The sequence below is a fragment of the Gymnodraco acuticeps genome, unplaced genomic scaffold (genome assembly GCF_902827175.1).
Source record: "Gymnodraco acuticeps unplaced genomic scaffold, fGymAcu1.1, whole genome shotgun sequence".
In the NCBI taxonomy this organism is placed as follows: domain Eukaryota; kingdom Metazoa; phylum Chordata; class Actinopteri; order Perciformes; family Bathydraconidae; genus Gymnodraco; species Gymnodraco acuticeps.
Genome location: NW_022990023.1, coordinates 4971717 through 4988561, shown reverse-complemented (window position 1 = coordinate 4988561; position 16845 = coordinate 4971717). Strand labels below are relative to the sequence as shown.

The following is a 16845-nucleotide window of genomic DNA, read 5'->3' as shown; positions in this document are numbered from 1 at the left end:
GAAAGATGGATGTCTAAAGAAGAATGTCTAAGACAGTGGTGGATAACTTTACCAGATTGAAGTATATTCCATTGAAAGGACCAGAGCCGATGAATCATTTCTGACTAAAATATATTATATAAAGGCGACCTATTGTGCCTATTGGTTTTCCCTTTCCTATACTGTTTTATATAGGGTTGTTCTGCATGTAAATGGTCTGCAAAGGCTAAAATCAATAAGTTCACTCAAGCTCATCCTGACAGGTTCACACAACGCTGGGTGAAGCATGTGTGGGCACATCAATGGTGTAATGTACTTGTGTGGTGAAGTTGTGTTGAACAGGCTTGCTTTTTTTAGCTCTCCTCATCTTGTTAGAAAATGGCCAGCAGAAAATTGCTTTATTGGAACTATCCACTGCACAGATGCAGTTGTAGACAAAGGTAGGTTTGAAGGTGTCTTGATGTCAACTTGTAGAATTGGGAATGTAGTAGGGCTGAACGATTAATCGATTTTAATTCGAAATCGCGATTTTAAATGATGCGATTATCAAATCGCAAAGCCTGCGATTTTTTTAAACCTTTTTTTTTTTTTTTACAATTTTTTTTTTTTTTCTTCTTGTGTGTCAGTCATCCACACCAATCAGAAGTGCTGTGCTCCACATGTACCAGCCATTGCTAATCAATCAGAAGTGGCCCATGATAGAAGGTGATAGACAGATTGATCCAATCACCTGCCAAGTATCTTTGAAAGTGCCTGCCCTTTCCAAATGGCTTCCAATGGAGCTTTCCTAGATGGTTTGGTGAAAGCATCTGAGTCAGATTAGTAACGCTCCATCACATGTTTCTATTACAGGGTGAATCTTACACTGAAGCTTGACTATAAAGCAACCCAACGGAAGTTTCATGTAAGTTGAGTTCTTTCACTCTTAGCTCGGGCTGCGGGGGTGCTAGAGACGGGAGCACGTTGATGCGACCTTCCTAGCCGGAGATATGGCCGCATTTTACAATAAACTTCCGTTGGGTCGCTTAAAAATAAATATCGCAATTCGAATCGCAATCGCAATACTTGTCAGAAAAATCGCAATTAGATTTTTTCCCAAAATCGTGCAGCCCTAGAATGTAGGTCACTAATGTGTTGAATTTAAATCCTGTCCTGTTTTCACTTGAGGCTGATTAGTCCTCTGCTCAGGTGTAGTGGATGGACCGAAGCTGGGACTTAAGTGAGGTCAAAATAGCCTTTGTACTAACCATTATGCATTCAAGAAATATGGTCAGTACTTTGTTTTTTACCACCACCATGAAGGAGGATTTGTCTGAGTCAGCAGTATGACATCAAAACTACTTGCTTGGTTTCCATAACACTTGGTGGAAGGATGAAGCTATTGGCCAAACAAGAAAGCAACATTTTTGACCGCATATGAATCATGGGGCGGATGCACACATTATTTGTCACTGATTGAAACCGCCTTGGCGGAGAACGAAGTACCCTTCTAGTAAAAACTGTTATCATGACTTAGTCGAGTTCAGCCAGCGGTATTTAGAGCTGATTATGGAGCAAGACATTATCGCTTTCACAAATGTGTCGATATTTCCATCTTGAAATGATATCACTAAGGCTGACATGAATGTTTTTTCTTCCAGTCAGTTGTTTGCAATTATAGTCCAACTGATATGACGTGAACAAAGCATAAGATTAAAGATTAAGATCCTTTTCCTGCCATAGCATCCAAATCAATAAAACCTACTTGAAAGGAGCAGACAGGTGAGTGACGTCTAACTTAATTGCGATCACTCCCAAACCGACAATATCTAAATCAGCCAAAAATAATGTAAATCTGTTGTACTATGGCTGTTCAGAGACTTTATCTCCTCCAGGAAACTGAGAAGAAACCAGAAATCCTTCACCCTGTTAGATAATTTGGCAACATCTTCAGAGGAAACACTGTAACCCTGACCTCCTCTCTCTCGGTTAGCCAATCAGCAGGACGAGGGACTTCAAAAAGATGCCATTTAAACCATCCCATCACCATGGGGATGCTTGTTCCAGGCTGGCACAATATGAGTTCGGGATGGATCGCCTTATTAGCCGGCGGAAGGTCACAGCTGGAGACAACACTTGTGATATTTGTTGACATTTTGCAAACGCACAGCGGCTTTCGTTACACCTCAGCTCTCGGCCACAGAGTCTGGATGAGGGAGCTGTGCCTGGTACTGGCCTACCGTGCTGTGAATGAATCAGGCGCTTCCTATATCCAGCACATGGTTAAACTGTATAATTGTAACATACAAGTTACTATGCAACGGGTAATCGAATGGGACCCAGGTACTCCTCAGTGATAACACGACTGTTCTATCTTGGCCCCATGATGATGGAATGAGTTTTCTATATTCTATCTGATATCAGGAAAGCAATAAGTCTATACATAGCAGACAAAAAACCCATCTATCTTTGCCCTTAAGCCAAAAAAAAAGAAAAGCATTACACACTCCGATTTGCCTTACATGAATGAACGTATCTAGTGTATAACAAGTGTAATTGCATTAGTATCTCCTTGTGTCATTTGTGCCATGCCGGAAAAAGTAAATAAGTTAATGCAGTAGTATTTGCAATGGTTTGACTTGTTGAAAGTACTTGCAATGAACTAGCTTTTTATGAGTTTATATCTTCATGGTTGATGGTTACATAAAAGCATCAGTTTGGGGGGGGGGGGGACACACACACAAACAAGTGCATCAGCTAAACTTGCCTTTAGGAAGGAACCATTGAAACTTTTGCTGTGCATTTATTTTCTCTCTCCGCAGTTAATGAAACGGCAAACAGATCGTCGGGGAGCGATACGGATGAAATAATTGCCAGTGTCAACACATTATCGGATAGCCTCAACCAGAACAGAATTAAATTGTCCCATTGTCTCGAAACCCGGCGATTATCTTTGTCAGCTTAATCCTAGCAACACCCTGCAGTCTATGATCCTTCATCTGCGTTTGATCACGAGTTCATTAGTCCGGTACAGGAACACAAAATATTCCTCCCATAGTGTGTGGCTTAGGAGTGTGTGTGTGGGAATGAGTGTGTGTGTGTGGGAATGTGTGTGTGGGGGTGAAAGTGACAGTGCCACGGAGTTATTTGAAGGTTGCGAGTCTGACACTTTCAGGCATGCTGTCTCTGATCAGAACACTGTTGCATATGAATGACCCCCTACCTACTCCCCATGAATGTACAATGCACCCCAGGTCTCCCTCTCTTTCACACACACACACACAAGCGCACACACACACGCACGCTGAAGTGATAGACAGGATGCACAAGCTTTGACACACAATGTGATTCATTATGGCTGTCACCTCTGTCTTGTCAAGCTCCATTACAGAGGATATGATGGTATACTGAGTGACATGCAATAAACTTGGCAATGATGCAGCTATATTTACCTAATGTAACATGACATCATGAATAAGATGTGTGCACAGCGCAGTATATAAATAGATATGGAGGACTCAAAACATATTACTGTGTAGTATACAACCCTGTGAAGTATTAATGAAGTCCATCAATTATGAATTGAATGTATGGTACTTTCTACTCCATGTTGTGCGAGCAAATATTAGCAGTGCATTACCATTCAGTACGACAGACTTGGACACACAAACTGCTCCTCCTTGAATGACTTTTTTTGCTTTCTTTACTTACCTCAAAGTGCATTCCTCTGTCTCACACTCTATATTTATCTCAATGTACATTAATGCTTCCCACTGTAAATTAATAAATAATACAAAATGTGGCATGTTTTCACTGTCTTTGTAGCCTGCCGCCACAGATTCCGGTACATCACATGCTGCTCTGGGTCCTAATCTGTCTCGGCTTATTTTCATCACACTCTGGAGCTTTTGAACCAGCACATCACGAGCAGGTGTAATGCGAATTTAAAACACAAACAAGCTCCAAACCACCAGGGTTTACATATTGCCGGCTTTAAAGGGCAATTAAACAGTGATTCAATCTTCTCATCCTTCCCAGTTTCCTGTACAGTACATCTTCCCTTATCTGTGATAAAACACATAGCTGGAGGAGTCTGTTTACTGACTGCTCTGCATCCCTAACACACCCAGCAGGTTCTTACCTTCTCCCCCAAGCTTGATTTCCAGGCCCTCCAGGGAGTTGGCCAAGTCCCCTTCCTCCAGGGAGAGCCGTCCAAACAGGCTGCCAGCCATGGTGAACAACACCTCTCTACAGTGAGTGCAAACACTCACAGTAACACACCCAACACTGTATCTGAAGCAGACTGATTCTCTCCTCTTCCTCGCTAAAACGGCTCCTCGTTCTTTCCTCTCTACACCTGCTCTTGAAGTGAGAGTGTATAAGCTTTGCCTGGCTGAGCGTCTGCTATTCCGCATGAATGAATGGAAACCGGAGAGGGTTGTGTGCTTCGGCAGAGAAAGGTGGGTGTGGGGAGTGGGGAAGAGAGAGGGAGGGAAGTATGATGCTTTCTCTAGGAGGAGGGAGAAGAAAAAAAAGGAGGCAGGGCGATTCTCCCTCCATGCTTCCCCGTGGGAGTTAACTGGGGGAAAGAACAGCAGAAGGCTTGTAGGGAGGAGGATCGGTCAAGGAGGCGGTGTGTGGGGAGATGACACACATAGGAGTGATGATCCTCCACTACTAACACAGGTTTAAACACAGCCAGCTTTGCAGATGCAGTTAGTGAAGAGAGCACATTTGTATTTGTGCTTTCTGCTCATAAATCAAGTCTCTTCGCTGACAGGAGTTTAAAAAAAAAAAGTATTGTTTAAAATCGAAATTGACCCTTTTCTAACTCTTCTCTGCAAAAACAGCCTTCCTGAAAATGCCAGTCATCCAGAGTCAGCCCTCTGCTGGTGCACAAATCAGCGTTGACTGACAGCTCATTACAAAAGAGAAACTCCACACACATTTTAACTCTCGGCGGAAGTGCTTTTGTGCTTTTCTGCCTTCATCCGACAGCTGACTTCTGCGATTTATAACCTCATGATCAAATACTATAAAGCTTTGAGATTTGATCCTCTGGTAACCAACTGAGACTCCTAATTTCCCAGACATCTGGCTTTGGCTTTTCAATCTTTAATGCGTCTGAATCAAGTGCCCTCAGTGCTGAAAGAAGAGGAAATGACTAATTATGGCAATGAGCCAAGTTAGAGACTAATGTGAAATATATTTACCGCTGCCAAAGTACTACATTTTCAACTTTGATATCAGTGCAGAGGTGTGCATGTAAACATTCCCTTTGATAATGCCAACAAAAGAGACCGTTGAAATCTGACTTGGAATCCAGCAACTCTGTGGAAACTATTCACCAAGGGAATAATACATTGTCTGTTATTCGAGGCAAAAATAGTCAAATATTGTTCTTTTAAAGCGTGGGGTGCAAGACATGTTGCTGTTTGTGTGTTTTCAGTTATTTCACAGCATCTTTACTTAAAGAGGCCCTCTTATGGTTTTTCCTTTCCTGTGATGCTGAGGTTGGGAACCTTTTTCCTCTCAAGAAGAAGGAGAGAAGAAGGGCCATTTCAATTGTTTCAACATCCTCCGAGGGCCGTACAAATGATTGACCTCCGCTTAAAAGAACTAACATCACCGCCCATTCATTTGGCCTTTCTTTCATGCTGTGCAAAGAAAAAGCAACCTCTTAATGCAGATATCTTACCATGACTCGCGTATGCATGCACGTGCACTGTTGTGGCATGACCACCAAAACAGAAAGATATGGACACAAGATGTGTGCAAATGTATTTAGTTTCCTATCCATGTGAACATGATTTAAGTAGGGGGGGACCTAACCTCCTCTAGGGGGGGATTTTTAAATGTTGAAGTTGAAAGCATCAATCTGGTGCACTTTGAGAGCAACATTAGGAGATCTATGGATACATCTCTCAACACCCATATGAAACAGAACCGTAAACAGATTTACTTTTTCTTTATGGATATTTTACTAATCACTCCCCTTTCAAACTGTATTCTTGTTTATTAATAACAACTGTTTTTTACTGTCATATAGTATTTTATACCTGTTTACTTTATTCTCTTATTTTTTTATAACTATGATGATCATATAAAGATGTGCCTTTACCTCACTGGTTGGAGAAAAAGCTTCTTATATTCGTTAGCATAGCTAGCTAACCAGATGCTAATAACAACAAAGTTATTGACTGTATGATCAGTATGTCAGATGAGCAGATCGCCACTGGGCTTTCAACTAAAGACACAGCCACGCAAAAACTGCGGCATGTGTACGGCTCCTTATGGGTACTGCAATTTTAAATGAAGTGCCGGAACGGCGTTCTGGCGCTCTCCGTCAGAACGGCACCCATGTCAGACGAGACGGGGGTTGCATTCCAATAGCCCATTTAGCTTAGGAACCTTCCTAACGGAGTGAAATGACCCGGAAGTACGTCACTGGCAGCCATGATAAGTGCCGTTCCAATTCTCTAAATGAAAGGAAAGGAGGTTTCAAACTTCCTTTATAACCTCCTTTAGCTTAGGAACCACTGGACCTCCCTTGACGAAAGGAGAGGAGAAAATGCTGCCCCACAATGCCTTGCAGCCGCAGCATTTGCCATCACTCAACAGTCGGCCGTTCACGGAAACAACCGATTATGACCGAGAAATTATATCATGAAAGTTACGGTGCTTATTAAGCATTTTAAAACGTCTGTGGTAAGTTGCCAAAGTGCTTTGTTTTGAACGTTCATCAGTATTATAATCAAAAAGAGAAATATGAACGTTAGTTTTTACTGAAATCATCAAATAAAGTCAACATTTCACAGTCTTTACTGAGCTGTCTGGAGTTTGTTCAACTTTTAACAGATGTTTGAATGGTGATATACACAGTGATAGATGTTAAGGACTAACGTTTATAATAAATACATCTGTATTGATTTTAAGATCTTTTCAAACAATCATACGTATTGGGATCATTTGTATTAATGTGGACCGGAGGGAGAGGGTGACGAGCATAAGTTTCACTTTCCTTTTTTATTTCAATTCCAACTTTGGTCATGAAGAATATGTTTCTCTGTTGTCCACGTTCATAAAGCAACAGCATCAGAGCACGGTGCAGAGTCTCTAGATGAGTTTACAGTAGTCCCTCCTTCTTATTAAACATCCATGTTGTAGTCCGCTGTATAGAAAACTGTAGTTTCCATAGTTTCCCCACAGCAGCAGACGCACATTTATGACGTCCCCTGGAGCATCATAAACACGTCGGATAGTGAAAGTGCAGTCGGAGGTTGCGTTCCGATAATCCAAAAATCAGCTCCTAAATTCTAACCCTATCTCCTATTCCTTGACCTCTGAGTGAAACGTCACGGGGTTAAGGGATAGTGGATAGGAGAATTCAAAAGGACGTAGGAGAAGAGACTGCGGTACTTCAGAGAATCCGAATGCACTTTCACTATCCGACGTGTTTATGATGCTCCAGCGGACGTCATGAATGTGCGTCTGCTGCTGTGGGGTAACTATGGAAACTACAGTTTTCTATACAGCGGACTACAACATGGATGTATAATAAGAACGAGGGACTACTGTAAACTCATCTAGAGACTCTGCACCGTGCTCTGATGCTGTTGCTTTATGCTTTATGAACGTGGACAACAGAGAAACATATTCTTCATGACCAAAGTTGGAATTGAAATAAAAAAGGAAAGTGAAACTTATGCTCGTCACCCTCTCCCTCCGGTCCACATTAATACAAATGATCCCAATACGTAAGTTTGAAACCTCCTTTCCTTTCATTTAGAGAATTGGAACAGCTCTTATCATGGCTGCCACTGAGGGACTTCCGGGTCATTTCACTCCGTTAGGAAGGTTCCTAAGCTAAATGGACTATTGGAACGCAACCGGATTCTCTAAAGCAGGGGTTCCCAACCTTTATTGTGCTAAGGACCGGCAGATCCATTAAAAAAAAAAGTCGCGGACCGGTTATCAATTTTAACTGATTTTAATATTTACTCACCACCAGCAGGTAGCAACAGAGGCTAATTGTAACAGCCTGAACAAATACTAGAACAATATGCATCCAAAACATATTAACAACGTTTAAAAAAGAACCGGTGTCGTTTTATGATTTTTCGGAAAAACGGAAAACAAAAAAACCGGAAAACAGATAAATCAACGTTTTGGTTTTGTTTGTATGATTTACGGATAATCCAGTGAATGCTGGGAAAACGAGGAGAAGGCGTATTATGAAGGAGATGTCTGGTCGCCAGGGTGTGTGTGTGTGTGTGTGTGTGTGTGTGTGTGTGTGTGTGTGTGTGTGTGTGTGTGTGTGTGTGTGTGTGTGTGTGTGTGTGTGTGTGTGTGTGTGTGTGTGTGTGTGTGTGTGTGTGTGTGTGTGTGTGTGTGTGAGTGACACTGGCATTTGTTTTCAGAAGATATTATGATAGTGTTGTTCGTTCCGGTGCATTTAGCACTACATCGAGATTAAGATTAAACTAACTTCTTATGGGAACACCCGCATATACCTATGGAGTTAGCCAGATGTGTGTACATTACTGTTCATGGTCATTTCAAAACAAATGCCGGTGTCGGACAGACACAAACACACCGAACACACAGAGCTGAGCTGAGCAGAGTACATACACACACACACACATCATGCGCCTTGGTGACCAGACATCTCCTTCATAAAACTAATAAAAGGGGGAGTAATCGGCAGTTTGATGTGTATAGAGATGTGTGTAGAGGTGTGTGTGGTTAACACGTAGCAGCCTGAAGTCACTCGCTGTTCTGATGAAGGTAAACGCAGTGAAGGCGGTGCGTAAAAAGGCACAGCTCTCGGCGCGCTGGTGCTGCACTTCTCAGAGGCGGAGTTACACGTCCCGCTGCCTCCTGATGCTGCAGCCATTTCATGAAGTGAAGGAGGTTTTCCTTTTATAAACAGCTGCGGGCAGCAGATACCGTGAGAGTCCCGGACATGAATTCATAGATCAAGGCAGACTGGTTTACAGACTCTCCTGTTTTGCCAATCCGGTGCTTAAACAAATAGCTCTACACCCCTGGCCGACATGTCCTTAAAATGAAGTCCGAAATATATCTCAAATAATGTATGCACTGCATTTCTCCACATAAACATAACAGTCTGCAATGAAACGGTTGTCTCCTGTGCGCTCCTCTTCCTACTTGGCGCACCGGTAACTTTCTCGTGGGCACGAGAGGCTGAGACCCTGAGCCGCCGAATCCCTCGGAACATAATTTCAACTCTTTTCTGGTGAAAGATTAACTAGGCTACTGGATGAAATAATATGACTGTTATAGGTGCGAAAATGTAACACTTTTTGAAAAAAATATTATGATAAAATATTTGTATATATTTATAATTCTGCAAATATTAGTCTACTCCAGTCCGCGGCCCGATACCGGTCCGCGGACCGGGGGTTGGGAACCCCTGCTCCGCAGTCTCTTCTCCTAAGTCCTTTCGAATTCTCCTATCCACTATCCCTTAACCCCGTGACGGTTCACTCAGAGGTCAAGGGATAGACGATAGGGTTAGACGTTAGGATCTGATTTTTTGGATTAGCCGACCGCAACCCTACACAACGTGATGACACGTTAGGCTCGTGTTGTGTTCAAGGACCCTGACCTTGGCCAAGAAAAACAGGCACTCGCTTGTTTAATTCTTTTGCGGTCTAGATTTATTTTTTTATTTTTTGCGTGTGTTTATAAATTACCTCGAGGGCCGTACCAAATGGTCTCGCGGTCCGTATACGGTCCGGAGGTCGGATGTTCCCCACCCCTGCTGTAATGTGTTGTTAAGGTTTTGATGCATGTAAATGGTCTGCAAAAGGCAAAAATCTCTCCCAAACAGCCCCCCCCTGCCTGAAACTCCTCCATTGGAGTCCCTTGTTTTCCCCTGTAACATAGTGACATAACACTCAACCTTCTATTGGCTTGTGCTCCAACACATTGTGCATGATAGGCCAATAGCGGGACATCCCTAAGAAGTGGACCAATCACAACAGAGCATTCCAGCTAACCAATTAGAGCAGACTGGTTTCAGACAGAGGGTGAAAAGACGTGCTGCAGCCCAGGCAGAGTGGAGGGACAAAATACAAATATGAACCTGAATATGACCATAATTGGGCCTCTTTAAAAATGACATTCACAGCCGCCATGGAGTAGTATTAAACTGTCAAACTATAACGCTTTTTCATTAATCCATTTCATAGAAAAACTGCCATATTCTTTCCAAAAGTTGAAATCTTAATTACCAAAGAAACCCTGACCTATGAAACAAACTCAATCAGAAATAACTGAACCCTCTCCCCTCTTTCACACGGTACTATTTCAGTCATCATTGATCAGTTTTCAATCCATAATAACTACATTTGTGTGAAAGGGCGTGCAGCGTTGTACTACAGCCGGCCAGTAGTGCAGATATGACGCACGTGTGTGCGTGTGTGGAGGTCTGCGAATGATACAACAGCAAATCCTTTGAGGCAGAACTGATCTAAGGGAGTTTTAGCGCTCCATTAGCCAGCTCATTAAGTCACATTAGAGCTCTGGAGATGAGATACATGTCCTGGGTGCTGGAATAACCACAAACCGTTCAGCATCTCCTCCCTCTTGTCTCTCTGTGGATATCTCTCTTGCTGACTCACACACACACACTCTCTCTCTCTCACACACACATAGTGAGAGATGGCCCTCATCACAGCGAGAGAAAGCCACTTACCGGAGTCAGAGCTGGATGTCGCCACGGGCATTTTCAGAGCTGGTTCCTCCCGGTATCCTCCTCAGAAATGGATAGGTCAACTGCAAATGAAAGAGAGTGAAGGGAGATGCATTGAAAACACTAATGATTTCTAATGATAATCTTGATGCTTCAGTAATGAACAATTACAGGCCCATATCAAACCTGCCATTTCTAGGTAAAATCATTGAAAAAGTTGTTTTTCAACAGTTGAGTAATTTCTTGCATTTAAATAACTGTTTCGATGTGTTCCAGTCAGGCTTTCACTGCACTGAGACTGCTCTTGTAAAGGTCTTCAATGACATCCACTTAAACACAGACAGTGGCAGAACTTCAGTGTTAGTATTATTAGATCTCAGTGCTGCGTTTGACACTGTTGACCACAACATATTACTAGACCGACTGGAAAACTGGGTGGGACTTTCGGAAACAGTTCTAAATTGGTTTGAATCCTACTTAAAGGACAGAAACAACTTTGTTTCTATAGGTAAATACACATCCGAGTTGACAAATATGACATGTGGGGTTCCTCAAGGCTCCATCTTGGGGCCTCTTCTCTTTAACATCTACATGCTACCACTGGCTCAGATAATGAAAAACAACAAAATAAGTTACCATAGCTCTGCGGATGACACACAAATTTACGTAACAATTTCACCAGGAGACTATGCTCCAATTCAAACACTGAGTAAGTGCATTGAACAAATCAATGACTGGATGTGTCAGAACTTTCTCCAATTAAACAAAGATAAAACTGAGGTAATGGTTTTTGGAGCCAAGTCAGAACGTATAAAAGTTAGTGCTGAGCTTCAGTGTGCAATGTTCAAAACAACAGATAAAGCCAGAAATCTAGGTGTAGTCATGGACTCTGACCTGAGCTTCAACAGTCACATTAAAACTGTTACTAAATCAGCCTACTATCACCTAAAGAATATATCTAGGATTAAAAGACTAATGTCACAGCAGGATTTGGAAAAACTTGTCCATGCTTTTATCTTCAGTAGACTCGACTACTGCAATGGTGTCTTCACAGGTCTCACTAAAAAATCTATTAGGAAGCTGCAGCTAATTCAGAACGCCGCTGCTCAAGTCCTCACTAACACTAAGAAAGTGAATCACATCACTCCTGTTCTGAAGTCTTTATACTGGCTTCCTGTGTGTCAAATAATAGATTTAAAAATACTGCTGCTGGTTTATAAAGCACTGAATGGTTTAGGCCCAAAATACATTTCTGACCTCCTGCTAAATTATGAACCATCCAGATCTCTCAGGTCTTCAGGGACTGGTCAGCGTTCTGTCCCAAGAGTCAGAACTAAACATGGAGAAGCAGCGTTCAGTTATTATGCTCCAAATATCTGGAACAAACTCCCAGAAACCTGCAGGTCCGCTGCAACTCTGACTACTTTTAAATCCAGGCTGAAGACTTTTCTTTTTGTCGCTGCTTTTAATTGAACTATTCATATCTTAAACTGCACTGTAACTTTTATCCATGTATTTTTTCTTTTAATGTTTCTTTTATTAGCTTTCCTTTTTAATGACTGATTTTAAAAGCCATTTTATTAATGTCTTTCATTTTTTGTAAAGCACTTTGAATTGCCTTGTGTTGAAAAGTGCTATATAAATAAACGTGCCATGCCTTGCCTAGCCTAGCCTAATGAAGTATCGATTGTGAATATGAATGTGAAATCCCCTGGTTTTTAGACCAATGAAGCAAGACTAGGGTTTAAACAAGGCATGGTGGATAGGAGTTCTATAAATAGCTAACAGGACTATTTCCCACAGATTTTAATTCTTTTACATATTTTATAGCTTGTTTTTATAGCCCGTCACATTGTAATAAACCTCGTTAAGTTGAGGCCCCTCAAGTTCAAAACACCGTGAAAGTCTGAATCCAGCCATGACTAAGAAAACAAATCCTTTATAATCACAGTCAATGGACTATTTATGTGCGCAGCTCATTCTTAATTTCTCCAAACAAGCTCCCACAAACAACCACTGGCATCTAACTTGGTTAATACCTATAAATAGAGTAGCCCGTTGCTCTGGTAACGCCCCAAACAGTAATACCCGACATGCCCACGGAGGAGTACTATTAGCAACAGTTGGAAAGATTGAGTGAGTGGGCCGGCCAGCTCACATTAGAGAGGATCTCTGTTGATTCTAATTGATCCATTTAACATCAGGAAGCTGGGAAAACAAGCATAACAGACAGAAGACTGAAGCGTGTGCCGTCGTCTTGAGATTTGTCAGGTGAGGTGGAATTTGTGAAACACCCTCGGTGAATAGCAATTAGACGTTGAGGAGGGGGTATGGGGGGGGGTATAAACAGAAGAGGCAATTAATAGTCATGAGGGCGGGGGAAAACAGACAGAAGAAAAACAGGAGAGGGTTGAGGAGAGGATGGAAGGCTGTGTGGAAACATGAGGAGGGGGTCAGAGAGAGAAAAGGAGGAGGGGGGGTGACAGAGAACAATGGTGAGGAAGAAAAGAGTGCAGCTGACGAAGGAGAGACAGCGGTATCCAAGGATGCTAATTCCTGGTTGCCATGACAATAGATACAGTATCCAACTATCCATGGTGGATGTTGTGATGCCCAAAACCTGTTAACGTCACCATGTGCTCAGTGTGCGTCTCTAAATAATCATCTAACTTCAGCCTCATCCTCATTAATCAGATCTTGAGAGATGAACATTCGGGCACTGAAGGAATTACGGGAACTTGACAAATGGGGGCACCATCAGCAACAGTGACAACAAAACGATGCTATCATTTCTTACAGACTTCCTGCATTTTTCGAAGAAGCTGACTCAATACACATCTTCTTTTAGATCCAATCACATTTCTCAGCAAGCATTTCTCAACTGTGTGCAATTTTCCATTATGAATATTTAATTTGAAGCCTCTTAATTGTCAATGAATACACATATTAGGATGCCCTCAAGGTCAGTGGTATATACTGTAGTGCATGTATCTGTGCAGAGATCAACATGTGTGAGCCCACTGGAGAAAGGCAGAGTAACTTGTTTACCCCATATTGAACAAACCATTTGAGTTAAGCCTGGGGACGCATTGGGACTGAAAATGTGGAAGTTATCTGGAACACCTGAATTATTGCTTTTTATACCTCCAGTTGATTAAGCATTGGAATAATCCATTTGAAGATATTGAATACACTTCATTACTCTAAAGACAGGTAAGATTAAAGGCATCCTTAAAGAAATCCATTAATCCTTTCAATAGTGCATTGTTTTTGCACCAAATTTAAAAGGTATTTTTGATTAGGTTATGTTGGTTGTCATTTGCAAACACAATATTCTAATTGCGCCATTCATCCTCGGTTCAACCGGTGTCATGGTGCGTATTGATTGCTTGCTTACAATCTGTCACCTAGACGTTTTTATGGACGTTGAAAAGTCAGAAATGTGTGAACACGGAAAAATCATAAAAGGCAGAGGGCAGGGTCTCTGCTGCCTTTTTGATTTTTCAGACACCACCACACACTTCTAGTAGATCACAAATGATGATTGAGATGATTTTTTTTAGGTGCATTTAACTCCCCCTCTTTGCCTTATGTAATACATGCATTTCACCTAACCCACAGACATGTTGTATCTGTATTTGAAATAGCACAACCTGACATGACTTAGTCGGATTTGTAGATCAAAGCGGTTACATTTTCTCAAGTGCCTTCCTTCATGTGCGTTCATAGGTGACTTAATTATCTTTTTTAAATGAGTAAAAACAATGTATTCCATATTTAAGTTGGTATTGTTTTTGTTTTTTACTTGATCCAGTTTCCAGGACAGAGCAAATTGATTGTCTGTATGATATGTGTAGCCGTGACATTGAAGCACATATATATGCACTATATGCTCAGGGACAAAGCTCTGTTGCAGAACTCTGATCGATGCGGATCAGCTCCATGATGCCACACAACATTCCCCCGGGCTTATCCGTGTTTGCACTGTGAAATGACAGAGCCTGTTAAAAGTATGCCACATGGCCTCTAAGAAGTGAAAGCGGATTGCAGCGGAGCTCGGCCGTGTGAAGCTCGGCTGACTGCTCGGGGGGGGGGGGGGGCAGGATGTTCTCTGCTCTCTGACCCGGTTCTTACTCCGTATTACTGATGTGGAATAATTGGAAAGGATGTAACGATGGTGCAGTCGCTGCCAGTGGAGGTATTTTCCTGGTAATTGGTGGAATCTACTAGCAGAAATGCCTGGAGATCTACTAATAATTGCACCTGGTAATCAATCCCTACAGCCAAGGATTAAGTAGGTGCCCTTAACAATACTGTTTAGAATAAAGCTCAAGTTTAACTGTGTAAATAAGTGCAGGAGGAAAATAAAATACCTTGCACTTTAAATGGTGGGACAGTCTGGCTATACAGTAAGATTCTTGTATCCAATCTGTCTCTGCGCTCAGTGATTTTCCCTCTCTCTCTATTAGTCAACTCACAAATGCATATCTTAAAACACACACACACAAATCTCTATCTTCCACACTGTATTGTAGGAAGAGAGCAGCCCAAAAGCACAGCTGCCGTCATGACATCATATTTGAAGAACTGCAATCATCCCTACACTGCCAATCTATTAAAACAAAAGGCCAGCTGGGTGGGTGTGTGGGTGTGTGTGTGTGTGTGTGTGTGTGTGTGTGTGTGTGTGTGTGTGTGTGTACATATATCTATAATTACATTTCTGGATACAATTGAAACTCCTCCCTAAATAACCATTTTAAGAGTAACTACAGACAAGTATAAATTCCTGGATCACCCAGATCTTATATAAAAAGGTGTTGAGGGTAAAAGTCAAGGTGTTGGTGTCTTAAGGTCCTTACACACCAAGCCGATTTTCGGCGTCGATAGATGTCGGGCCGTCGATGAGCGTCGTGTCGGCCTACTCAGATTGGTGTGTCTTGGTGTGTACTGCACCGTCGTGTCTTTTCGGCCGTGCCGACACCTTCTGCCGCCGATTCGACATGTTGAATCGGGAGGCTGTCGGCTAAAGGCCGTCGGCCAAAGAAACCACTCTGATTGGCTGTTCAGCTTAGCGAATCAGTGCATGAGAAGCGAAACGGAAGAGAGGGACCCAAACAAACGATTAAGAAGGCAAATCTGAGATTTCATTTAACTCCAGCTCTCGACACAGGTTCGGGAAAGCCCCATGAGCTTCTCGCTGTAGAGTGAAAATGGAACGCACACGCTATTTTTTGTTTGTTTATATCACGCAGTCTGTTCTTCTTCTCTCGGTTATCACGCAGTCTGTCTTCCGAATACACACTACCGCCGCCTGCTGGTAAGGAGAGTTATTGCCACTCACGCATGCGCAGTTCGTACGTGCAACTTGGCCGTCGGCTGAAGTCTTTGCGGTGTGTTCCAGAGCGAAACATGGCCAAGACGCAGGAGACGTGAGGCGTGTCAGTTTGGTGTGTAAGGACCTTAAAAAATATCTCTAAAGCTCAAGGCAACAAGTAATTCAGGCGAGCTTTAAAGGGGCCATATTATTCAAATGTTCAGGGTCATATTTGTATTTTGTTCCTCTCCTGTGACATGTCTCCATGCTTTAATGTTCAAAAAGCTCTTTATTGTTCTCATACTGCCTGTGCTGCAGCACCTCTTTTCACCCTCTGAGCCCAGTCTGCTCTGATTGGTTAGCTGGCCGGCTCTGTTGTGATTGGTCAACCACTTAGAGATGTCCCGCCCCTTAGCCTATCACGTACAATGTGTTGGAGTGCTAGCCAATAGAAGCGTGAGTGTTACATGGTGATGTCGCTATGTTATGGAAGTAAACAAAGAAGTCCAATGGAGGCGTTTTAGGCAGGGGAGGAAAGTGTGGGAGAGATGCGGATCATTTACATGCACACAAATCTATGAAGACCATAATAAGGCCCCTTTAAAGTATTTTTCAAAATGAGATTAGATGGGGATTTTTCGCCTATACTTCTGAAATTCATTGAAGATTGTAACTTCTTTGTTTCAAATTGATTCTCCTTTTATTCTTTAAAGGATATTGTCTGAACGCGTACAGTCTCACACTAAACCAATGCTCTGATTTAAGTGATCAGGGGCCTCATTTATAAAGCGATATATGCTCAAAAAATGGCGTACGCCAGTTTCTACGCAATGTTTGCGATTTATAAAATACT

At 42.2% G+C, this 16845-nt stretch overlaps 1 protein-coding gene across 4 annotated transcripts in view; it reads right to left on the bottom strand.

The window, feature by feature from the left end:
* Positions 1–16845, bottom strand: part of mpp2b (membrane protein, palmitoylated 2b (MAGUK p55 subfamily member 2)) — a 51753-nt gene that overhangs the window by 26640 nt on the left and 8268 nt on the right. For 2 of the 4 annotated variants that reach the window (XM_034214499.1, XM_034214500.1), the window contains exon 2: positions 10682–10761. In XM_034214499.1, the coding sequence (XP_034070390.1) occupies positions 10682–10712 (31 nt within the window). In that variant the 5' untranslated portion in view covers positions 10713–10761. Of the gene's footprint in view, positions 1–4099; positions 4396–10681; positions 10762–16845 lie in introns of those variants that run through there. The other 2 variants (XM_034214497.1, XM_034214498.1) reach the window with 1 other exon arrangement.